This window comes from Carcharhinus amblyrhynchos, chromosome 18, assembly GCF_965287045.1.
Source record: "Carcharhinus amblyrhynchos chromosome 18, sCarAmb.v2.hapA, whole genome shotgun sequence".
Classification (NCBI taxonomy): Eukaryota; Metazoa; Chordata; class Chondrichthyes; order Carcharhiniformes; family Carcharhinidae; genus Carcharhinus; species Carcharhinus amblyrhynchos.
Genome location: NC_137341.1, coordinates 33,433,522 through 33,459,352, shown reverse-complemented (window position 1 = coordinate 33,459,352; position 25,831 = coordinate 33,433,522). Strand labels below are relative to the sequence as shown.

The 25,831-nt window shown below is 40.1% G+C and overlaps 1 protein-coding gene across 3 annotated transcripts in view; it reads right to left on the bottom strand.

Annotated features, from left to right (window-relative positions):
* Window positions 1-3,756: 3,756 nt before the first annotated feature.
* Window positions 3,757-25,831, bottom strand: part of tbc1d24 (TBC1 domain family, member 24) — a 46,866-nt gene continuing 24,791 nt past the window's right edge. For all 3 annotated transcript variants that reach the window (XM_080206726.1, XM_080206728.1, XM_080206727.1), the window contains exons 2-7: window positions 19,901-20,950; window positions 11,237-11,395; window positions 11,021-11,084; window positions 10,560-10,655; window positions 8,523-8,781; window positions 3,757-7,965 (exon numbers count right to left, since the gene is read on the bottom strand). In XM_080206726.1, coding sequence (XP_080062852.1) covers window positions 7,811-7,965; window positions 8,523-8,781; window positions 10,560-10,655; window positions 11,021-11,084; window positions 11,237-11,395; window positions 19,901-20,862 — 1,695 coding nt within the window. In that variant the 5' untranslated portion in view covers window positions 20,863-20,950 and the 3' untranslated portion in view covers window positions 3,757-7,810. The remainder of the gene's footprint in view (window positions 7,966-8,522; window positions 8,782-10,559; window positions 10,656-11,020; window positions 11,085-11,236; window positions 11,396-19,900; window positions 20,951-25,831) is intronic.

Here is a 25,831-nt window from a genome sequence, read left to right as displayed (position 1 = left end):
GATTCAAACGTCACTCTAATCAGCCCTGGAGAAGCCAGATCTGAGGCGCAGACATGTTCTGGGGTATTCTGGCTCCTTTTCTCAAACATGTAGACATTCTTCATTTTTGATCAATGTATGCATGTTGCTGCATGTAACCAGATAATATGATTAAAATTCTAGACTGTACATATAAACATTATACCTCAGCTCTTGCTTTCACTACTTTTATAGCTGGTCAGGAAAAGACCATCATGCACAGGCTCCATGAATCTAGTGAAAATGAGGAACTTGGGGAAGTTATCATCACGTATGCTCTGCCAAAAGGCAGTTCCTTAGCTCATTGTTGTTTTTCTGTGTTCTATATACAGAAAATCCCACCCCATCTCTTCTTACCAAATACAGCCTTTCCCATTCAACCCAGGTTCAATTCCAGCCTTGGATAACTGTCTGTGTAGCCTTTACATACTCTCCCCGTGTCTGGGTGAATTTCCTCCAGGTGCTCCAGTTTCTTCCCACAATCCAAAGCTGTGCAGGTTAGGTTGACTGGGTATGCTAAATTACCTCAGTGTCACAGGGATTCACAAAGTAAATACATAGGGTTACAGTGATAAGGCCTGGGTGGAAGAGTTGTCAGTGCTGGCTCAATGGGTCAAATGGCCTCTTCCTGCACTGCAGGGATCCTATGATATGCATCTTTTTGGTTTTGTCAATGCTCGCTTTCATTCTGAAGTTCATGCCTGCTGTTACTTTTCTATCTACTAGTTCTTGTAATCTTCTTTCCAAGTTTGTCATAAGTGCTTTGTCATCAACAAATTTATTAATGTTCTAATTGGTCCTCCCACAATCTTAATGCCAGATTGTCTTCAAATACTTCTTTCATCATTGCTTCTGGATAGACATCGAAGGGGACTGGTGATTAACAAACTTATCTTCCAATTACGCATGGTTCTCAGCTTCCTCCGTTGCTGAATGCAACACCCCCTGTCCTTTAACTGTGGCTCCTGTCTACATTGTTGGCATTTATTTGTACTGATGCTCTCATTTTCTTGTCTTTTTTCAGTGGTGGCTCACTGTGGTGCTGGCTTAGTCACTGACAACCTGACCATTTTAACAGGTATGAAAATGCACACGGGAGAGAGATTTGGATAGTACTAGAGGAAGAAGTAGTACCTTATTAAAACAGGAGCAGACATAGAAGGACAATGAAAAATACAAAGGAAAGTTGAGAATGCACGTATATAAGGGTATGAAGAGTGGTGATAAGGTTGGTGAGTTACAAGCACAAATAGCTTTGTGGGGTTATGATGTAGTGGCAATAAAGGAATCATAACCTGCAACTGTTGATAAACATCCAAGATTTAAAGTGTGCAGGAAAGATAGGGAAGGAAAAAAGGAGGTGGGGTAGTAGTACAGATTAAGAGATGTTATATAGTGTTGGAAAGAACAGATGTCGTGAATTAGGGTGATACATGCTTAGAATGCAAAGCAAGGCTACAATACTTAATGGGTTAATTTACGTTGGTTGTATGACTAAGGAATGCTGATATAATATTGATGTGGAGTTGCCAGTGTTGCATTGGGATAGGCACAGTAAGTAGTTTCACAACATCAGGTTGAAGTTCAACAGGTTTATTTGGTAGCATGAGCTTTCGGAGCATTGCCCCTTCATTAGGTGAGTCATCACAGTCACCTGATGAAGGGGCAGTACTCTGAAAACTCATGCTATCAAATAAACCTGTTGGACTTTAACCTGGAGTTGTGATATAATATTGGTAACAGCAGAGATGGTGGAAGTAATGCATGGAGTGAAAATTGATAGCAAGTCTTTCCAGTACATCCATCCTCTGTTTAATGTGGAAAATTGCTTGGTCCAGATGACTTGCATTCCAGGTTCTTAAAAGAAGTGGGAGCAGAGCTAGTGGAAGGACTTACCATAATTTTCCAATCTTGTCTACATACATGGAAAATGCAAGAGAACTGGAGAGTGGCAAATGTGGCACCCTCATTTTAGAAAGGATGCAAGAAAATTTGTAGTGAAGATAGCTCATTTAATTTGTGTTGGATAGGATTTAAAAAAAAACAATTAGGATGGGGGCGGGTTGCAGAAACAAATCAAGAGGCATTTTAAGACATGTGTTAATTAAGGATAGCCAGCACAAATTTGTAGAAGGCAGTTGTACTGCGTAATGTAATAGAATTATTTTGATTAACTCAAAGCTGATGATGGCATAGCAATGGATGTTGCCTACTGTAAGTCTCCTTATTAAGCTGCTTGTTTTAAGCCATTTTGCTTTAACAGTCAGTTAATAAATTATATTTTGCATTGAGAGTTTCAATTTAATGTTGTTTCATGCCAGGTTTGATATTGTGGGACCTGACTGAAGCCACTTTGGTGCCCTCTCTTGCTCCCTTGCCAATTTTTCCTCTCGTTGACCTTCCTAGCCACTGTCAACCTTCCCTATCAATGGAAGCAGTTCAGAGGTTCACAAAGATGATCCCCAGTATGGAGGGATTGTCTTATGGGGTAAAGTTAAATAGGTTAGGACTCTACTTATTGGAATTTAGAATAAAAGGTGATTGCATTGAAACAAAGATACCTTAAGGGGTTTGATAGAGTAGATGCTGAGAGAATGTTTCCCCTCCTGGGAGAGTTTCAGACCAGGGGGCATAGTCTCAGAATAAAGGTGCATCAATTTAAGACCAAGTTGAGGATGAACTTCTCTCACAGGATTCAGTGTCTCTGGAATTCCTTGCCACAGAGACTGTGGGGGTAAAGTCCTTATGTATATTTAAGGCCAAGCTAGATAGATTTTTGATCAGTAAGGCAATCAAGGGTTACATGGGAAAGGCAAGAAAAGTGGACATGGAGAATGTTGGATCAGCCCTGATCCTACTGCGTAACAGAGCAGGCTTGAGGATGCTACATCTGGACCATACCTGGAGTTTTGGTCTTTTTACCTACGGATGGATGTGCTTGTTCTGGAGGAGGCATGTTGAATATACACCAGACTGAAACCTGGGATACAGGGATTGTCAAATGTTCAGAGAATGAGTAGATAAGGCCGAGACTTACTGTAAATAAAAGGTGATCTCATTGAAACATACAAAACACTTAAGTGGACTTGCGAGGGTGTTTGCCTTGGCTGGACATGGGTAAGAGGTCGCAACCTCAGAATAAGAGGATGGCCATTTCGTAAATGAAGAGAAATGCCTTAATTCAAATAACTGTGAAGCCAGAAACATGTTTATAACCTGTTCAGTCAACGTATATTCAAGAGAGAGATTAATAGATTTTTTAGATGCTAAGAAAATCAAAGGATATGGAGATGGTGCAGTAAGGTGGAATTTAGGTAGATCAACTATGAATAGTGAAGCAGGCTCATAGGACCAGGCCATTTGGCCCTATTTCTTCCAGTCACTTGTTAAGAACAGAAAAGTTTGTAACAATAAAGGTCCACTGGGTGGTGCTGCAGATTCTCAGGATGGAAATATTGTACAAGAACCTCTGCCAGTGCTGGACAGCATTTCCATACCACATCTCTCAACACTGGATGCACTTCTACAGGGAATCACTGCAAGACTAAACTGTGTTCTAACCCATTCACACACCACAAATGTGTGGCCACTTCCAGAGCTAAAATTTTATATTCTTCAGCGTGTCCACAACCTCTCCCGAACGTTTAGTCTTCAGCTGCATGTCCAAGCAAATACATCAATTCGCAACACTAAACACTGGTCTCACAGAAACAGGAGGCAGACTGCAACAGTAAATACTCAAGTCACTTTAATGTCGTAGCCACATTTCAAATTGTGTGCATTTAACTGCAGTCAAACAAATTCAACAATTGTGCAGGTTTGTTCTTATTAAATATGTAACCTACACGTCATTTTACTAGGGCTTGTGATATTAATTGATCAAGTATACTGATGGGTTTCCACAGCACAGCTAATGGTAATGATATTCAAGTTGATATACACAAATCTGACATTTGTCAAAATTTCCTGAAGATAAGTTTGAAATTGCCTTGACCTGGCAGCGCTGTGGCCCAAGGTGCCTTCATCAGGCTCTGGCAAATTCTGATGACCCCCCTGCTTATGCTGTCATTTGAGAACAGGACAGCTTTCAATGCTTGCTGCCCACTGCTAAGTAAGTGCACGCATTCAAGATTCTGAGAATCTGATAAACTGAAGAGGCACTCCATCCACCCACACAATGACGCAATGTAAACATGACACCCTTTATGCATTTCATTTTAGCTTGTAAATCAGCTTATCAATGACACTTTGAAGATGGCTGCAGGTCACCTTGCCACAAGATTGCTTCCAGCTCAGTTGCAATGGCATCTGAATAAAACCCAATTGCGACATTATAGTATTTTGCATACCACAACACAAGCACCAGGAAGTAATTTTACTCCATCACCACACATAGCTCTTACACTTTGAACAGGAACACAGGTCAACAAACAAATTAAGGGAAACAAAAACAGACCTGTTTGAAATATATACAGGACATTCACAGATTCATCTTAAAACTGACACAATAAGCATATGTAGAAAAAAAGATATAGTTTAGTCACATTCTGTCAAAATAAACACAAACATAATGCATTTCTAGCTGGATGTTTTAGTTTCTGTAGTTGACTAGGAAAGCCAGTTCTTGGGAGTGGGACCACACAGGTGTACAGCATGCGCTATTCCATTTGTTGTGAAAGGTGGCTCATTGGCACAGTAACCTTCAGCATGGTGCGACCAACAGTTGATACCATGATGTTACTGCCATACTCCACTAACAGCTGAATCACTTGGTGTTGTTAGTGTGGAGGGAGCTTAGAACATTTCAGATCAGGAGCCCAAAGGAAAGGCATGTTAATATTCCACAGTATCAATAGCACATGTCCTGTGTGACAAGAATTAACAGACCTGCAATAACATAACAGCACTTCAGACTGCTAAAGGTTTCAGCACCTCTTAATACAAAACTAAATGTTTTGTCACTGGCTTATAACAAATTACATGGTTTCCATATAATTAACACAATAGGAATCTGGCATTACGTACAGCATCCACACATCTTCCTTGGCCCTACAGACTACTTTCACAATAGTTCTAAATCAGAATGAACGACAAACACAAGTTGCATTGCACATCAGTTACACAGAGATACTTACAATGGCTTGACAGTAAAAGTAAAACAACTGTTATCTGCATTTTCCCCAGACATCATGTTATGTTCTCACTTCTGCCGTTCTGCTAGAAGCTGAGTAACTTAGACACTAATACATATCAAATATTCTACACTAACACATGGTTTTAAGCTTCTTAATATATGGTTCATTGATCTTAAAAATATTGCACGCATGTATAAAATGAACCCTTTCCTAAAGGTAGGCATCAACCGCACCATGCTAGAGCTCTGAAGATTCACGGGCTCAACTTGAGATTTTGTAATTATTTAATTGCTCAACATAAGACTCTGAACAAAACAGAAACACCAATTCATTTGCAATCCATAAGGCAAAATTTAAATTTTGAATACCCAAAGTGAAACTCTACTCCCACAAACAAAAAAGCTGGTGATGGGGAACTTTAATCTGGAGATTGTGGGTTAACATTGTGAATAGAAACAGCAGCTTCTGCAGTGCTGGCCCAAGCATCAAGAGACCAATGGTTGTGTTGAGATCTGTACATTCCCTGCCCAATGATCTTAATAAGCTGCCGTTCTATCCACTGGATCCAAGTTAAGTTACTCCATCTATTGAAGTGAGAGTCAATCCAATAATGAAACCTCAAATCGTTTATCACTTTCTTGACTGTGTCCTGTTAGGTTTAGTTACTATATCACTATTTTTGAGCTTTGGTAATTTAGGTTCGATCTTGACTATTTCCAAGCATACAATTCTGAAGGCCAAGTTTGAAAATGCTCGCTGGAACTGAATAGCCAATTTTTGTCACAAAAGTATGGTGCCTAGTGAACTCCATGGAATAGTTTCACATGGCCTGTGATCTAACAATGAGCCCTATGAGGTACTGCAAGTAAATCACTCACCAATGAGAGATGGCAACACCTGGCCCTGAAATCACACACTCAATATTAGCACATATATGTGTGAATATGTATAGAGAACATTCCCCTAATGTTTTACTGGAGTCAGTTTATTGTAAAAACCTAATTTTTAGTGGACAAGATAATTTTCCACAAGCACAATATCCTTAAACAGTAAATTCATGGCCAGTGGTTTCTAACTTTGAATGTGCTATAGCTGACGTCTCAATTCATTTTTTAGAATTGGTAGGGCTGGGAAAGGGCAATGGAATTCTTAAACTACAAATATAAAGAGCAATTTATACATGTAAACTTCACCCTGAACTGATGTCTTTTAAAAATCAGTAAAGCTCACATTATCTCCTTTAAGAAGTTAGCTGAAAGTATATCTGTTGTCAAGGATATTTAGTATCTCAAGTGCAATAAAGATTTATACCCGATTGAAAGTGCAGTTTAGACTTGTTCTACCTGGCCTGGGTGCAGCAAGTTTCCAAACTAAAATGGAACTTTCATGGCCGGGATATGGAGGCACAGGATGCGAGGATGCACTGTGCCTATTACATGTAAACAAACAAGCAGCTGCTCAAGAGTTTAGTATTAACACTGAAGTCTACATTTGATAGTTTAAAAAAAATTACATACTTCTAGAATACTGCAAAAGGAAATCCTTGATTGTTGTGCACACTTCTGCAATTCCACTATATTTAGCATTTTAAAAATTGTGTTAAAGATATACAATGCCAGGCTCCCTGAGTCAGTAACTCAGCCACACAGGCCAAAGATACCAGCTTCATTTCCCAGCCAGTGATAGATTAGCTGATCCCAACTTGGTCAACAGCTAAAATTGGCCAGATTGATGCCTGGTTCCTTGAAATGGAATCTCTACATTTATCTGCAATTTGGAAGCTGACCAAGCTGACAGAGAGCATAACTGTTGTAGGAGAGAGAGAGAGAGAGAGAGAGAGAGAGAGAGAACAGGTTCAGTTTGAAGCACATGGAAAGATCTGTCAAACTGCTTGCCTCCTCAAAGAGTCAATGCCCGAAAGAGAGGCTTTAGTAGAAAGATGAGTCTGCCAATTTCACTTCTGCTTGAAAAGAACAAAGCAATACTGAAATATTTGGAACAAAACAGTCTCTTTAAACACTGTGCTAAGCCAATTAGATTAACAGAAATTCTTCTCACGCTTCATAAGTGAATCTCCTTTTGTCAGCCAGTCAGTCCTCTTCGAACAGCAGCATTATTCCAACTATAGGAACTAAGCTTTGCCTTCACTACAAGGTAGACTTCACTGAAACAGACTTTGGGATCATCAATGCCAAAGCTAGAAATTACAATTTGATAATATGCAGTGTCACAAGAGGATCTAATTCCTCACTGTAACATAAGTATGTCATGCATTTTTGTAAAAAAGATGTTAGAAACCCAGGCTAATTCTCAATAGTAACTGAAATACTCAGCTATGTCATAGCACAATATAGCATCCTTTCTAAGAGAATATTAAATCCACATGGCTGAAACATTTGCTACAATTAAGTTCATGATTAATGGAACTAAAGTCACAAACATAAACATAAACATAATATAACCACAGCATATCTGCTGCTGCTTCTTCTTCAAGGATCATTTAATTTTCCTCCTCCCTGGTAATAAAAATAATACTGTTCTAAGAGAAACAAGGAATCCCACCTTTGCAGGAATCCAATTCACTGGGGCAGACACCAGAACCTGACCAAAAGGGAATGATATAATTAAAAGAGACACCTTGAAGCAGAACAATGTCTTCAGTTGGGCATGATGTCCTGGAAGCTCCACACTTCTAGTACACTAATCTGGAAAGTTTCCGAGCACAGAGGAAGATTACCAAAGGTACTGGAGCGTCCTGTCGTACCGTGGTTCAGGTTCCCATCAATGTACAATGCTGGGCAGCTGCCACCACCTGGTGGAAAGGTAACAGCAACACCTTAGCTTTACTCAAATTTACAAAGTCAAACCTATTAGGCATTTTGCTTTCCCTTTGAAAAGAGGCAAGTGTTTTTTGGTATGGATGGGGAATTCAAAAGAAAAAAAATTGTCAGTTCATGTACTTGGTAAGAATTACCACCTCCCAAAGAACATACTGTTTGCTGACAATCCTTTTCATAAAAATATCCTTAGGGGACATCATGGTGAGAGTTCGCTGACTTGATTCTAATTTACTCATCTCTCAACTGGTGTCAACTGTGGTTCAGTTGATACCATTCTCACTTCAGAATCAGAAGGTTATAGGTTCAAATCCCACCCCAAAGGCTTGAGCACAAAAATCAAGCCTGACACTAGTGCAATGCCAAGGGAGTGCAGCAAAATGTGCCATCTTCTGGATTACATATCAAACCAAGGCTGTCTGCTTTCACAAGATCCCATGCCACTATTTAAAAAATGGAGTATGGAAGTTATCCTCAGTGTCCTGTCCAATATATACACACCTATATTCTACATATCTTAGGTTTTACTCACCCACTATTATGGATTCTGCACTTCCTGCCATGAACATCGAAGTAGCTTTTGATGTCAAGTTGAAGTGACGTGTGGCAAGGAAGGGTGATAATCTGTCTGAGGGTTCTTCAGATGAATTGAGCAAACTCCGCTCCTGGGGGGGCTTTAAGATACCAGGCTGCTGCGGTGATTCTGGGCAAGCATCGAGAAGGCTTTTAGAAGCTTCCATCTCTGGATGTTTAATGATAACCCACTCATATCGTTCCATTTCAGGCTGAAGCTACAAATAACAAAAACCAAAACAGCTTACAATTCAAATATGAGAGGCAATCTCAAACAGAATTTAGCTATGTCAATTGGATATTTGGAAAAGGCTTAGAATCTCCAAAAGCCTGCCACATATATGTGAGCAAAGCTTCAAAAGATTGGCAATATGAACCCACAGTTGTGGTGAAGTTTCAAGAACAAATTCAAACAGTTTTTCCCCCCCAGTTCTTAATGACTTTAATAGATGACCAGGAAAAGACTTAACTAATTTCCTTGACACAAAATTTGATTGAATTGAATTCTACTTAAAGAACAAATTCTATTTAGTTTTAACTGTCCCCAGGATCGCACAGCCAACAAATTATTTTGAACTGTAGGTACTATTGCATTGTACAGAAATTACAGAAGCATTTTCTTATGTAATGCTCTTTGATAAAACCATAAGCTTTACAATGCATACCAATCCAGGTAACAGCGAAGTGTTATCAGTACCTTCTGCTCTTCCCCTTCCAGAAGTATTTTGTGGAAAGCAACTTAATCAAAGATTTTATTTGGGTCAAACCTCAACCTCTAAGAGTAGAGGAAACACATGCCACTATACCACCTGTAGAAAAGCACTGCCAAAATCCTAGCACCCATTAGATTAGGCCAGAGCTTTCAAGGCGACAATCTGAAAGTTAAGAGCCACTGCTATAGTTTGATAGATGGCAGCATTTGGAAAAAGAACACTTTTCAATCTCAGAAGCTAGTTATGATTATGAATGTCAAAAACTGTACAGTATTTTGAAAAAGCAAAAACTAAATAAGCCCAATGATAACTAGTATTTTAGTTGCTGAGTAATCACACAAAGGAAATACCTCCCGGAAATGATTTTCTATAAGACAGAATTAGGCTATTGAGCCCATCGAGTCTATTCTGTCATTCAACAAGATCATGGCCAATCTGACATCATCATCTGCTACAGTTGCCCGCCTTATTCCTATAACACTTGATTCCCTTACTGATTAAAAATCTGTCTCAGCCTTGAGCATACTTAAGCCTCCACAGCTCTATGCAATAAAGAATTCCAGATTCACTCCCTTCAGAGAAGAAATTCCTCATCTATCTTAAATGGGCAACCCCTTATTCTAAGATTATGTTTTCCTGTCCCACACTCTCCTACAGGAGGAAACATCCTCTGAGCATCTATCCTGTCAAGTCCCCTGAGAATCCCAAATGTCTCTATAAGATCACTTCTAGTTCTTCTAAACTCCACTGAATACAGTCTTAACCTACTTAACCTCTTGTAAGAAAATCTCTCCATACCCAAAATTAACCTAGTAAACCTTCTTTCGATTGCCTCCAATGACAGTACATCTATCTTTCCTTGTATAAGGGGACCAAATTTGTTCAGGGAATTCCAGGTATTGTCTACCTGGTGCCTTGTATACTTTTAGCAAGATTTCCTTATTTTATACTCCATTCCCTTTGAAAAACAAAGGGCCAACATTGCATTTGCCTTCCAAGTTATCTGCTGGGCTTGCATGCATGCTAGTTTTTTGTAAACTTATGCACAAGGACTCCCTAAATCCTAGGCAGTCAGTTCTTTAGGAGCTGGTCATTTCCTCAACATGGGTACACAGACCCCATGATAAAAATCAATTTCCCCACAGTTGCCCTTCAGTGAACACTTGCTGTTTGTCACAGTGCCATTAGTGTGCCAAAGGTAGGTCAGCATAAATTTCTGGCCTTTCAATAGTAAAACAGTCAGAGACAATGCAATATTAGCCAAAAGAATCCATCAACAGTACCTTGAACACAAAACATTCCCCTGTACCAAAATAACTCAGCTTGTTTCCTCCTCGCCTTCGTTCTCTCCAATCCGTTGAAAGGTAAGCACCACAAACCTGTTGAAATAAAAACATGGTGATAGTTTCAAGCAATAGACATACCTCAAGACAGTCATCCCTACCAATATTGGTCATGAATAGGCCCTTACAATTTCTTCTTGGGTGTGTCTTCATGAAGACTCCTGTATCGAAGGTCTTTCAAGACCATTTTTAATAGTCAAACCCTGGAGCAAAGCTCCAACAATTCCCTAAACTGCCTGGACTGACAGTTCTCCCATCATGCAAATGTTTCCCTTTCCATGGTTTTATTTCTCTGCCATCCCCACTGTAGTTATTGCTTTGTGCAATTCAATGTTAAAACAAATTTGCATTCAATTACAATTCTGGAAGTATTTTGCAATTGTGCTAAATACACAACCTACCTCAGCCTCTGTCGTTTTGATGAGAATGATAGTTGGTTCGTAGCCCTCACAGTGAGCATAAAATCTGAAACAAAAGTAACATGTTTAAATCATTGGACATGGCTGTGTTTTAACCAGTTTTCCAGCTCTGATGAAAGTCACTGATCTGAAAGATTAATATTGTTTCACTCCACTGATGCTGCCTGATGTCCGGAAAGTTACCTTCTTTTATTTTACCTGTTCAGACTATAACCATGGTCCAAAGTAGTGAAAATCAACATTGGCTGGCAAAGGGCGAATCGTTCTGGGATCCAGGACCAAATCTCTCTCATCTCCTTTGCGCTGACAATGTTAGATTTGAAGTTTTCCACGTTGACTGCTAGATGAACATTGTGTCTGCAAGAAATGCAGAGAAATGTCAAGAAACTACAAATTAAAGAGTGGATCAGAACAGTCGATATATATTACCTTTCAATTATGATATTAAAAAGGAAACAGGGAACAGTCTGGGGTCCCCAGAAGCAAAACTACATTAAGTGGAGTAAAACAGCTAAAGGCCACATGGCATTCATTGTGTTACATACATGCCAAATCTCAAAAAAACAAACCACACACACCAAAAAACAAGGCACTGAAGTTGGAACAGCCAATCAAAAATTCTGCTATAAAAACTTACATTGTTACAGATTTTAGGTACTTGTGCTTAAAAAAAGCTGAAGAACTGTGCCTTTAAGGGTTTGGTGGCTTCAATAATTATTTAGTTTGATGTGGTTGATTCCTCAAAATGTACAAATGTCTGGAAGGAACCTTTTTAATACCAGATATATAATTATTTCAACTTTTAGCAAAAAGCAGTGGAGAAATAAAAAACACAAATAATGCTTGACTATTATTATTATTCTCCTGTGCAACATGTTAGCCTATTAAAAATATTGTTCTAGTACTATTCTTGCAAGCAACACAGCCCCCTTCTGTTAATGGTACTAGCTATTATTACTCTTCTGCAACGTATCCTACAGTCATACTACTTGCCTATTATTCTTGCTCAATATATCACTCAAATTCTCAGAAGTTGTGATTTTTACTTTGATCTGGCACTTAGTTTTTTTACCCCTCGCAAATGTGCATACATGTTTGCAATACTTTATGGACTGCAGCCACTGATAAAAACCTCCACGTTGAAGCAACTGAGCTTTGTTTAACTGTATCTTTTCCCTTTTTGCCAATTCAAGATCAGTAGATAGCCCTGGGTCGTCAAAGCAAATGAGGAAGAGCTTCTAGAAAAATGTACTGCTATACTTTATGCCTTTGTTAGGAATGGATCCATTGATCTGTGGCTGGCACCTAGGGCATTTGTGAAAATACAGCGTTTTAAGTACTGTCTACATAACGATCAGTTTGGACACTCAGGGTTAAAAGCCATGGCACTTACTAAGGCACTGGCAATGTGTTGACTTTCATAGCATTAGTGGGAAAGGATAAAAAGGAGGAGATGGTTGAGTGAACTTATACAATGGTCACACTTCCATAAATTTTTTCAGGTGAGAGAACTAGGACAAGTCATGTTTAAAATGAAAATGACGAGTTTTCTCAGATGAACTGTTATAGTAAAAAGAACTTGGAGGCAACAGACTTGACCAGTAAAAAACTGGAGATTTTGTATGCTTGCAATATCGAAGAATAATATAATAATATATTATAAGCTAGGAACTTAGAAATGAGTAGTTGCTTGCACCACACTGCATTAGCATTCTCAATTTAATCCCCATATCTTTTCACATGGGAATACATAGGGTAATTTTGCACTGATCAAAGCCCAAAGTGAATGAGTGCATGCGATGATCTTTGCATCATCAATGGAGACGGGAAAAGTTCCGGAGGATTGGAAGATTGCAGATGTTGTTCCTTTATTCAAGGAAGGGAGTAGAGATAGCCCTGGAAATTATAGACCAGTGAGTCTAACCTCAGTGGTTGGTAAGTTGATGGAGAAAATTCTGAGAGACAGGAATTATGAACATTTGGAAAGGTATAATATGATTAAGAATAGTCAGCATGGCTTTGTCAAAGGCAGATCATGCCTTATGAGCCTGATTGAATTTTTTGAGGATGTGACTAAACACATTGATGAAGGAAGAGCAGTAGATACAGTATATATGGACTTCAGCAAGGTATTTGATAAGGTGCCCCATGCAAGGCTTATTGAGAAAGGTGAGGGAGCACAGGATCCAAGGGGACATTGTTTTGTGGATCCAGAACTGGCTTGCCCAAGAAGGCAAAGAGTGGTTATAGATGGGTCATATCCTGCATGGAGGTCAGTCACCAGTGGCATGCCCTAGGGATCTGTTCTGGGACCCTTACTCTGTGATTTTTATAAATGACCTGGATGAGGAAGTGGAGGGATGGCTTGGTAAATTTACTGATGACACAAAGGTTGGCGGTGTTGTGGATAGTGTGGAGGGATGTCAGAAGTTGCAGCGAGACATTGATAGGATGCAAGACTGGGTGGAGAAGTGGCAGATGCAGTTCAACCCAGGTAAGTGTGAAGTGGTTCATTTTGGCAGGTCAAATAGGATGGCAGAATACAATATTAATGGTAGGACTCTTGGCAGTGTGGAAGATCAGAAGGACCTTTGGATCCGAGTTCATAGGATGCTCAAAGCAGCTCTGCAGGTTGAAACTGTGGTTAGGGCGTATGGTGTACTGGCCTTCATCAAATCAAGTAATTGAGTTTAGGAGTTGAGAGATAATGTTGCAGCTATATAGGACCCTGGTCAGACCCACTTGGAGTACTGTGCTCAGTTCTGGTCGCCTCATCACAGGAAGAATGTGGAAGCCATAAAGGTGCAGAGGAGATTTACAAGTATGTTGCCTGGATTGGGAAGCATGCCTTAAGAGGATAGGTTGAGGTGAGCTCAGCCTTTTCTCCTTGGAGAGACAAAGGATGAGGGGTGACCTGATCAAGTGGATAGTCAGAAGCTTTTTCCCAGGGCTGAAATGGTTGCCACAAGAGGACACAGGTTTAAAAAGTGCTAGGGAGTAGATACAGAGGAGATGTCAGTGTTAAGTTTTTCACTCGGAAAGTGATGGGAGCATGGAATGGGCTGCCAGCAATGGTGGTGGAGGCGGATTCAATAGGGTCTTTCAAGAGACTTTTAGATAAAGTACATAGAACTTACCGAGATAGAGGGTTATAGATAAGCCTAGTAATCTCTAAGGTAGGGACATGTTCGGCACAACTTTGTATTGTGCTGTAGTTTTTCTATGTTTCTATCTTCCAGTAAAAGGCATCAGGGATCCAAAGTGGGGACAATAGCTAATTTGTTTTTTTCTATTTCAGGAACACCAAGGCCAATTGTAGATCCCCCTCCCCAACTAAGTACCAACCATGCTGTAGAAGTCAGCCAGCCAGCTGTGACACATGAAACTTCTCACTCTGTATTGCTCAGTATCAAAGTAGACAATGCATTTTGATTCTTGCTACAAAAAAAAAACATGAACACTTACTTTGGAAGGCTTTGCCAAGAAACAAGTAAATGGATGTGCGCTGTGTGTCAGGCGGGTTGAAAGGGCTCATAGAGAAACATCCTCTCAATGCAGAAGCATGCTTTAACCCACCCAAATTTGTGAAGAAAGGTTTTCTATAGCCTACCTTTGTCTGCAAATCGGACATTGAGGACGAAGTTTAACAGGAACAAATTTGGATGTCATAAAGAACATAGACATAATGACGAAGGAACAAAAAAAAGAGAAAGTAATCAGTGCAATTCCCACATCCCAGAGAAAAAGAGCAAGCTTCTACTGATAACACACATGTTAAGAAGCTAAAAAATCAAAAATCAAAATAAAAAACAGGAAATGCTGGAAATATTCAGATCAGGCAGCACCTGTGGAGAGAGAAATGAAGCTAACATTTCAGATCGATGATCTCTCATCAGAACGGGGAAATGTTAGAGATGTAATAGATTTGAGCAGTGGTGGGTGGGCAAGGATAAAAGAACGTCTGTGATAGGATAGAAGGTAGGAGAGAGAATGGTGGTGGGGCAAGAAACAAAAACAAGAAGCTAAAGATTAGGCTACAGCAGGAATGCTACTGTCGTGATAGCAAAAGCAAGAGAAAAATTGAAACATACAAAGAAAAGGAAACAAAAAAAAAAGTGGGACAGCATTTACGGTCTGAAATTGTTGCAATCAATGTTGAACCCAGAAGGCCATTAATTACCTAATTGAAAGTGCTGTTCCTCAAGCTTACATTGAGTTGAGTTTCACAGAAACAGTGCAGCATGCCAAAGACAGAGATTTCAGCTTGAGAATGGGGCTAGGGAGGTGTGCTACAAGTGACCACTGCCCAATCAGCATTTGATCTCAATGTACTGGAGATCATGGCTGGAATTCTCTAGCCGTTCATCCCCAAACCCTGCTACCAGAGAGGACGGAGAATTTGGCACTTGGCTGGTGTGAACAGCTGGAGAATCCCACCCCACGTTTCCAACTCTGATGAAAGGTCATTGAACTGAAACATCAACTATTTCTCCACAGATGCTGTGTGGAGGATTCCAACATTTCCTGGTTTTATTTCAGATTTCCAGCATTTGCAGTACAGTGCTTTTTGATTAAACAGAATCATAAACATTTAAGCAGAACCTACCCTGGGTCTGTGCACAACAGGGATTGCCATGGAACTATTCAAGTAACTCACAAAAGTTAATATTTAGTTATATTTGAAAGGAAATTGTATTTAATTTGTGTTACTCAATTACTTTATTTTGCTTTCACACTTTGAGCAACAAGGATCAATTTCTCCTTCGCACCATGGCACAAAGACAATGTGAAAACCATCACAAAAGCACTGTGGCTTTCAGAGGGTGATAGTCTGGGGAAAGAAGGATATTTAACAACTTTTATGCTATGAAAGTCTATTGTTACAGCGTATCTTCAGTTTTACCTTCAGTTTAAAACTCAATTTAAGTACATTAATATAAAAGGATTCGAGGTCAGTTTCACAAAGCAGGACCTCTTCCACAAGTCCCTTTAGGGGAAAAATGCACGAGCCTGAGGCAAAATTGCAATTACACCCCCACTGTGACCTGCACTCTTTAACGAGACCGCCAAAGAACAGCATGTAATTAACAGACTACCTAGAAGAAAAGGAATGTTCCAGTGAACTGTTGTCACTGCCTTTCCAAAATTAACCAAGAAAATTCTGAAACAAAGAGGGATTCAACCATGCTGGGAAAGAATGAAGAAGGAAAATTTCACAAGGTAAAATTGCCATCTGACATTGGCTCTCAAAATGGTGGAATAGGATATCTCCCAATACCTATTCCATAGCCCCCATCAAACAAGCTCCTGACGTCTAGATTTTGCATTTACGAATCATCTCACTCCAAGCTGGTGTTTCAGCCAGCAGAATAGCAGGAGTCAGATTTGGAAGGGAATTTTAAACATGTTGCAGACCATATGAAGAGTTGCGCTGACAATGGGATAATTATTTTCAGTAGCTCTCACCATCTACCCACACATGATAAAGCAAAACACTGAAACCAAAGTTTGAACCCAAAAGCAAGGTATGGGCTGCTATCATGTTTATGAATACTGGGTAAGCCTGCATTAGGGCAGTGTAGTTAATACATCAAAGGAACATGCTTTAAGTAAATATAAAAATTAACTGAGATTGCAATCAATTCCAGCCCAGCAGTTGAATATTTATCTAAACCATTCTATAACGGACACTTTCCCAATAGTCCCACATAACATTTGCTTCTGTTAAATGTTCAGCCATTTCTTATTTCTATATAAAAAAACTTGCATCTTTGTAGCACTTCTCACAATCTCTGGACATCCCAAAGTGCTTTACAGCTAACCTTTTGATGTGTTGTCACTGCTGGAATGTAGGAAACATTGCAGTCAATTTGTACCCAGCAAATTCTCAAATATCACTGTAACAATGACCAAATAATTTTTTAAAAATTGCTTAGGGATAAATATTAGCCATAACGCCAGGGAGAATTCCCCTCTTGTTTTTCAAGATAGTGCCATGAAATCTTTTACATCTACTGAAAAGAGCAGATGTAATCTTGTAGGGTCGAAGCGCCTGTTTCCTATGCTGTGTTGTTCTTTGTTCTAATCTCTATAATCAAATCTCTAGTTAATGGAATATATTTCAAATTACAGATAGCTGATCAATTGTTATCAGTTAGATAATACATTCTAAAACACTATTTTGAGAAATGAAAAGTTCAAACATAATTTACTTTGAACTATTGAATTGATAACCCAAATTGCAGTTAACAACAGCACAAAGTGGCCAAAACGCCTTTAAATTGCAGCATTTGATTAACTGTGCACAGAGCCAATGTAAATGATTTGGAGAAAAATATGTCTGCATATGATTTGTGTACAAACACACACCACAGTTACTTGCACAAATAAAAGGTTCAACACGAACACTTACCCCAAAGTTGCTGACCCTAAAATTAAAAGCTCATCAAGCAAAATAATTTATGATAAGACTACCATTATCTCACATTGTTTTGTGATAAAAGCATAGTGAGCAAGGGGAAGTTTCAGCATATTTTCCTTTTACCATCAGGAATCTGCTAGGACACTAGTCCAAACAGGTCTTGATAAAATCACCACTAATCTGGCTGAAAGCAACACTTTTTCTTGAAAGGGCGGATTCAAGTTATCTCCTCGTGTGCAGAGATCCACAGCCTAAAAGGGCCTTCACTTTGGCACAGTCACTGTTTTAACATTGGTGAGAGACGTAAGTGCCATCCTGACACAGCACAGGATGTTCCTCTGAGTCTGGTACAGAACACTGGGGAGTTTTATACTGTATTCATTACTTGGGATTTTTAAATCAAGATTATGACCAAGGGTTCCTTCTTGCCTGACTCAGATACCCTCGGCTTTATCACAAAAATAATCTGAACACAAGGTCGCTTTATCACGTGAACAAAAAGCTGTGCAAGAACACAATGCAAAATGAAAAGACAAGTTAATACTAACATGCAATAGAGAGTGCAGCATCCATTGCTTCAGTCACGCAAAGGAAGAAATAGCGCATGACCCCAGGAATGACAGATGTAGCTGCAGAAGGGAGACGGTGATGTATTGATATTGTCACTGGACTAGTAATCCAGAGGCACAGGCGAATGCTCTGGTGACTGGGTTCAAATCCCATCAGCCAGTGGGATTTAAATTGAATTAGTAATTCTGGAATTGAAAACTATTCAGTACTTATCGATAAAAACCCATCTAGTTTATTGCTGTCCTTTAGAGAAGGAAATCTGCCATCATTAGCAGGCTTCAGACTCATTCCAAGACTGGTTGACTCTTAAATGCTCTTACTCAGTTCAAGGGCGATGAAGGATGAGCAATAAATATTGGCGTTACCAGCGACACCCATATCTCATATAAGAATCAATTAGGAAAAAGAAAAACCTGGTTCTTCCTCAAACAATTCTTTTCTGGCCAGGCCTAATCAGTTCACAACTGAAGTTGGCAGGGGAGCAGCCAAGATCAAGAATGGAAAACGTCAGGATGGTTCAAATATAGACATGGTTCTTTTTTTTAAGAATAAAGGGAAATGGATTAACTTTTTTCAATGATGTACTCTCAGATGAGGCATAAGTTCAATACACAGCTATGATCCTACACAAGAGATTAAACTGTGATCAAGTCAGTAACCTATCAATTCCAAGAGGCTACTTGTCAAATGCTGAGGAAAATCAAGAAGAAAACATGGAGGACAAAAAAAAGTTCAAAAGTACCCAGATTAACAGATCAAGTTCCGAAAAGCTTGAAATGGATAGAGAAAAACAGTGAGGAGGGAGGATGAGATGCAGGGAGTGCGAGGCATGGTGAATTGGACAGTGCGAGGCACTGGAAGCACAAAAGCATAGCGAGGGAGAAGGAGGGTGTGAGGCACAAGCAAATCAAGAGAAGTATTCTACGTGCGTTTCATAGAATCCCTACAGCGCAGGCCATTCAGCCCACCAAGGCCCTAATCCCACAACCCCTCATATTTACTCTGCTAACCCACAATACTAGGGTTAATTTAGCATGGCCAATTAGTCTCAACGCGCACATCTTCGTACTGTGAAGGAAACCGGAGCACTGGAGGAAACCCACGCAGGGAGCATGAGGCATGCTGAATGAGATTGGGAGCGTGAGCCACAAGGCAGGAGGGGTTGGCGTCTGCGGGGGATGCACACAGAGGAGAGGGGGTGTTCAAGGTGCAGAGATAGGAGTGAGTCAGGCAGAGTTCTATTCTTACATATTCTGGCTATGATTGGCAATGACTTCTACGCCTGCTCTTGTAGCATCAGCCCTGACATCCCCTCAAAATAGCAGCAATTTGTGCTGCTGCTGCCACCACTGGCCCTCCCACCCTCTCACACTTATTGCTGCTCCTTTATCAGAAAAGCACAGGGAAGGTGAGTCAGAGTCAGGGCTCATCACGCTCCACAGGAAGCGGCTCGACCCTATTCACACCTTTTATGGGGTGATCACTGGATGCTGACTAAGGAACATGACGCAGAAAATACAAGTGAACAAAATTAATGAGGCAGGAAATGAAAGTCAATATCATTGTACAACCTTGATGGTGCGATTATATCAGTCCCTCTGCAGAGGAACTTTGCACAGCACGTCAGCTTCATGAAAAACCTCTAAGATTATGTTTTTGAATAATCTGTCAATTTTTACTAAGTGGCTACGGATAAAGGGTGGAATTTCTTTCCAGCTCCCAATCAAAATCAACTGAAGGAAAATTCTGTTCAAAAATGTCATGGAGAGAAAGAAGCCATTTAAACAGAGAGCTAAGCATCACAATTTCAATTTATTCTTTAAAATACCTGGTTGAAAAGATTTTAGTGCTGAATAAACCACAGTAAATACCTCTTTTGATTTACAGTGATGCCTTTTTGTTTCAATGCTTTTTCATTGGCATCTCGAAGCAAGCGGATTTCTTTCCTGGAGAATAGGCGGATAGAAAATGCTTTGTCCAACAGCTTCTCAACTGGGACGTGCTCAGCAATGCTCTGCACAAAGCTCTGAATATCAGTTCGAACGTCGGCAGACCTTTCAGGTTGTCTGGTTCTGATTTTTCTGAAGAACTTAAGGAGAGCCAATGCTACCCTGTACAGTACTTTAAATCCTTCAACAAAGAAGATATCCAACACACGTGCTGCATAGTTGAAGGGCAGATCTCCAAACATCCACCGCAGCCAATCAGAATAAACCTCTAGCACATCCTCTGAAGCACTTACTATCAGTTTGTGAGCGCCTTGGCAGTATTTGTTGGCCAGGTCTCCAAAGGTCATGCAGGAGGACTCGTAGGCTAAAAAGGTTTGATCTATGAAATGTTTTGTACGGTCGTTGCAGGCCAAGAGCCGACACACCTTTTCAAAGCAGTCCGCTTCATCTGCGCTGTAGTGCAGAAGCAGTGCCACGATGGCCGGCAACACAGGACAGAAAGAGATGTCTGGAAACTGATTGGAAATACACAAAACAATCTTTCTAACTGCAACAATTCCATCTGTGTTCAGACAATAGTTCGGCACAACACTATCATCCACAAATTCCGGAAGTGGTAAGGTGGAGGGGCTCCTTTTCCCGGTGATTTTTCCAACAATATCCTTGTACACCTCAGCATCGGGAGTCACAGTTCTGCAGGAGACTGCTTTGATGATCTGCTCATAGATTTTGCCTCTCAGAGAGTGGCTCTTTGCCCAGTAACCTTGTCTGGCATACTGCTTTAGCAAATTGTCATCTATGCAGGATGGAACCACAGGACTATCTTTCTCCAGGTCAGTCATCTTGTCCCAGTCCACAAACCGTCCACTGTGTGTGTCAGCCATAGCTGGAATACAATGATTTTTCTATTTTAGTTCTTGAGTTAGGATGAGTAGGAAGGAATTTGAACTTCAAGCAGCAACCATGTTTTCACTGTTGGACAAAATATAAATCGAAAATTAACATTTTACACCCGTTATAGCTTTAAAACATCCATAAGGATGTACATAAGTATGAACAGAGGACAAATCACTGACTGCAGGAATATGGCTTGAGTACTCAAATGATCAAATTCAGCATTCCCAATTCAAGAGGAAATCTAAGAAATAAAAGGACCTTCCTGTCTAACCTGTTCATATCTTTTTTAAGGCAAGATCTCCAAAACACAGTACCCAAGGAAAACAAAAGAAATTGTATTTATGTAGCACATTTCACATCAGGGTGAGGCCCCAGATTCCCACTCAGCTGGATATAAAACATCTGTTGGCAATATTAAGTGGGAACTTTTCCTGCTATCTTAGCCAACATTCCTTTTTTCAAACACAGTAATTAATGGATTATACATCCATTTGCTGTTAGCAGGACCCTGTCAGTCTCAAACTGGTTGCTACGTTTGTCCAAATAAAATTAGTTATTTTGGAATACACCATAAGATTTCCACAGCAGGCATTCCAGTAACACTGAAATATAGAAAATACTTTCCCCAACACTATGAATGACAACAGAATAAAAAGGTGCAGATAAATTTATAGTACAAACACTATTTTCCCCGTAAGTTTTCTCCTTTAAAGTTTGTTTTCACCCAAGGACTCTTTAATGCTTTGAATTATCAGCAACAGTTCAATCAGTCCATCGATTAATACACTACATTTAGAAAGCCACTTATTGCTCAACATAGATCAGATAAACGTTTGGCTGGATTCCAACTGTGTTCCATTTTAACCAAAATGTTTGTGTGTACTTAAGGATTACCAAAATAAAGGGAAGCAATGGTGCTGCTGCTGCGAAGAGTTGTGTTCCAAGCTGAGTACCGATGAGGTTACATCATCCTTAGTGTTTAAGAGTCAACACACAAGTGTGTGCAGATCACAAAGGCTGGAACAACTGTCATTATCCAGAGATCTTTATTTTAGACAATTATCATCAATGCAGTATAAACAAACTGGTGTTAAACATTAAGCGCATTAACCTCTAGGTCATATACCACCAAAAATAATGATAACACATCTCCAAGTAGCAAAGTTATTTCAGTTTGGAATACATTTAAAAACAATCACTTGGACCCATCTCTTTTGTACCTCTACTGTAAATTTAATGAGTTTAAACTTCAAGGTCGTACATTGTGTGTGTTTGGTTTTGTGTCACAAGTTAACAAAACAAATCGTGTGCACAAAAAAATGCAAAACTGAATGAAAGCATGCTGGGGACGTGCTTCTGCAATGGGGTTGCTTTTATATTTCTGACAGCAAATACAAGCTTTCACTGTGGCACTCAAAACACACACAATGGTCTTGGAAAAATGTTTTTTCCAAATGCAAGTGTCTGTTTTGGTTTCTGCTTTCTCCAAAAATTTTCCATCTCTGTAGAAGGTGCAGTCTGTACTGAGTTCCACACTCAAGCACCCACCAGTATCCAGTCTAAGTGTCCAACATTTAATTGTTGGCAGATTGATTGTGGAGGACAGTAGTACTGTCTCAAACTTGTGACTGCCCACTGCCCATCCATGCAGTTCTCAGGTTCTGCAATTCATTAGAAACCCTGGTTGAGCTCACTCCATACCCGAAGAACATTGAACCCTAGTGCGGACCCCCAAGTACTAGACATGCTTTCGTGGGAAGATTTAATATACAGTAGTATCACTTGATGTTCATGCAGCAATACAACACCTCTTATTAAACCTCAGCTTATGCTACGACATGGTGCTGGTGACTGGCAGCGTAGGACTACCTGTGGGAAGTCTGCTATCTCATGCCACCAGAGCAATAGCAACCAGAATTTCAACATGGTTCAAGTTCATGAGTAGATGAAACTTTCAACCTAACCACACATGGCTACTTTGGAGGTTGTTGACTGATAAACTTCTGATCGTGGAAGAATCCATGGACAAAAATGCCATCGTAATTACCATTTGGAGAAGCAACAATTCGTTTTTGATGTTTGCACTTTGAAATCCATACCCCAGCACTCTGGCAGGTTCATGTTCTGGAAACACTCCAGAAACAATTCTGTGAAACAAGTCAGTTTTCTACAGGTAGACCTTAATCAAAGGCTACCTGTAACGATGTGTCTATTCTTTCACCTACACCAAGAGAGTGTTCATTTCTCTTGGAAACATGTCAGTTTCTAAGCAAAGCTTTATGGCTGAGGACCAGGAATCCATTTATGCTCATAGAATTAATTGTGTAAGAACTAGCATTGGTAATATAATATGAATAGAAACCCCTTGGTTGAAACGTCAAATACCCAACAACTGGGCCACAAAAGCTGATTTCACAAAATAAACTCTAATATTGCATTACAAAAACAGAAAATGCTGGTAGCATCTGTAGAGAGAGAATAGAGCCAATGTTGAGTCAAAACGTTGGCTCTATTTTCTCCCTACAGACGCTGTCAGACCTGCTGAACTTTACCAGCATTTTCTGTTTTTGTTTCAGATTCCAGCAACTGCAGTATTTTGCCTTTATCTATATTACATTAAATGCTTAAAGTTCCACTGTGCGCATTTCAATGATACAGATATTTCAAACTCAAACACAGTAAACAAATGCTGTAGCACAAAAGCTGGTGCACTCATTAATTTTTACACTAGGCATTTGGGTAGAACATGACAGCTCTTGACTGTTTGCCAGTTCCACAATTAAAGTTCACAAGTCCTAAGCTCTACCTTCTGTAAACTTAAACACATCTAAAATTTTGCATTACATTCTAGCCCCACACTAAACCCTACTCACACATTAATACTATTGTTGCCCAAGACTCAAATGCAAATTTCAGATGTTTAAATCCTAACATGACCTTAAACAACCCAACTAATCTCCAGCAAATCTCCTTTTCTCTATCTTGTGCTTTCTTCTCCCAAGTTTACAAAAGAAATACATGAAGTGACGGAATAGTTAAGATGGTAACAAAAGGATCCCTAAAATAGGTTAAGGGTGAGTAAGATAGCAGACCAGGTATGCTAACTATGATCAGTTATTTAAAGAATCATTTAAAACTATGCATCATTACAGCGCCAATGAAAAAAAAGTTTGATTTTAATGAAGGGAAATTGAGGGAAAAACAGAAAGAATGTACAAAACGAAAATCAGAAAAGCAAATAACAAGCGTTTGCACTTTATGGTGTCTGGAATGATTCATATGGGAATTTGATGAGTACATGTTGTACAGTTGGCACATCATATACAACAGATATTTTGCAGCTCCAAGCTCAATGGATTATGGCCCAATTCAACAGTACATGCAGTACCTCTCCTACAAAAAGTTATGGTAATCCACTCTACTGAGACAAAGAAAGAATGCTAACAAAGTTGCATTTTGAAAGTTACACAATGGAATCAACAGTGTGGGTGTTGCCAACAGGGCTAGCAATTATCACCCCTCCCAATTGTCCTGAGATGGTGATGGTGGGACTTCTTGAACTGCTGCAGCTTGTGTTGTGAAGGTATTCCCATAGTGATGTTAGGGATTGAGTCCCAGGATTTTGACCGAGTGATGCTCAAGGAATGGTAATGTTATGTACAAGTCAGAAAAATGCGAAACAAGGAGGTAGTAGTGTTCTTGCACACCTGCTTCCTTTGTCCTTCCAAGTGATGGAAGTTGCAGACTAGGGATGTACTACTAACAAAACCTTGGTGACTTTACATAGAATTAAAACAAGCAACAGAGAAACAGGCCATTCAGTCCAGTCTGTGCTGGCTTTTATTCTCCTCCCCAATACATGTACCAAACCTCAACCTTTCAACAAATTTGTCTGGTATCTTTTTGAAAGCAAAATTATTTACTTCAACTCTTCTTGCAGCAGACAAGTTCACCTTTTAACCATTTCAGTAAAGACATTTCTCATTTTCTTTTGGATTTATTAGTAACTGTCTTGTAGATATGACCCCTAGTTTTAGCTTCTCTCACATGGGTACATTTCAAAGAACAAAGAAACAAAAAACAACCCAGCACGGGAAACAGGCCCTTCGGCCCAACGAGCCCGCGCCGCCGCATCACCCTACACGTCTACGAATGGGACCCTACTCAGTCAGATTCAGGGAAGAAATAGTGTCAATTTGGTAAAAACCAATTAGCCTAAGAGCACATCTTTGGCGTGTGGGAGGAAACCGGAGCGCCCGGAGGAAACCCACGCAACCACAGGGAGAATGCGCAAACTCCCACAGACACAGGCCCAAATCCATGTGTCTGCACAGCCAGCAGTGCTAGTCACTGAGCTGTTGCGGCGCCCGTCTACCGGTCCAGGATCAAGCACACACACCGACATGAAGTACTAGGCCACTCCTGGACTTCCAAGAGCAGCCCACGCACGACCCGCCGTGTGCATGCCCCTCGCTTGACACGAGGTGGACCTCCACCTGTGGAATAAAGACAAAAAATATTAATCATACAGCCTGCCCTTCCGGTGTCTCCCGAGGTTTAACCCTATTTAATAGCCCCTACCATATCCCTCCATTCTCGTTTCACTCATGTGCCTATCTAACTGCATCTTAAACGAGTCCAACGTTCCTGCCTCCACCACCCTACTCAGTAGCGCATTCCAGACCCCCACAACTCTCTGCATAAAGAACCTTCTTCTCACCTCCAAATTATACCTCCCCCCCTCACCCTTAAATGATGACCTCTCGTGTTCGTACCCAGTCTAGGGAGCAGTCTCTCACTATTAACTCTATCTATTCCCTTCAGTATCTTATATACTTCTATCATGTCCCCTCTCAATCTCCGTCTTTCCAAGGAGAATAGCCCCAGTTTCTTCAATCTCTCCTCGTAACCCAGTCCCCCCATGCCAGGCAACATCCTGGTAAACCTCCTCTGCAC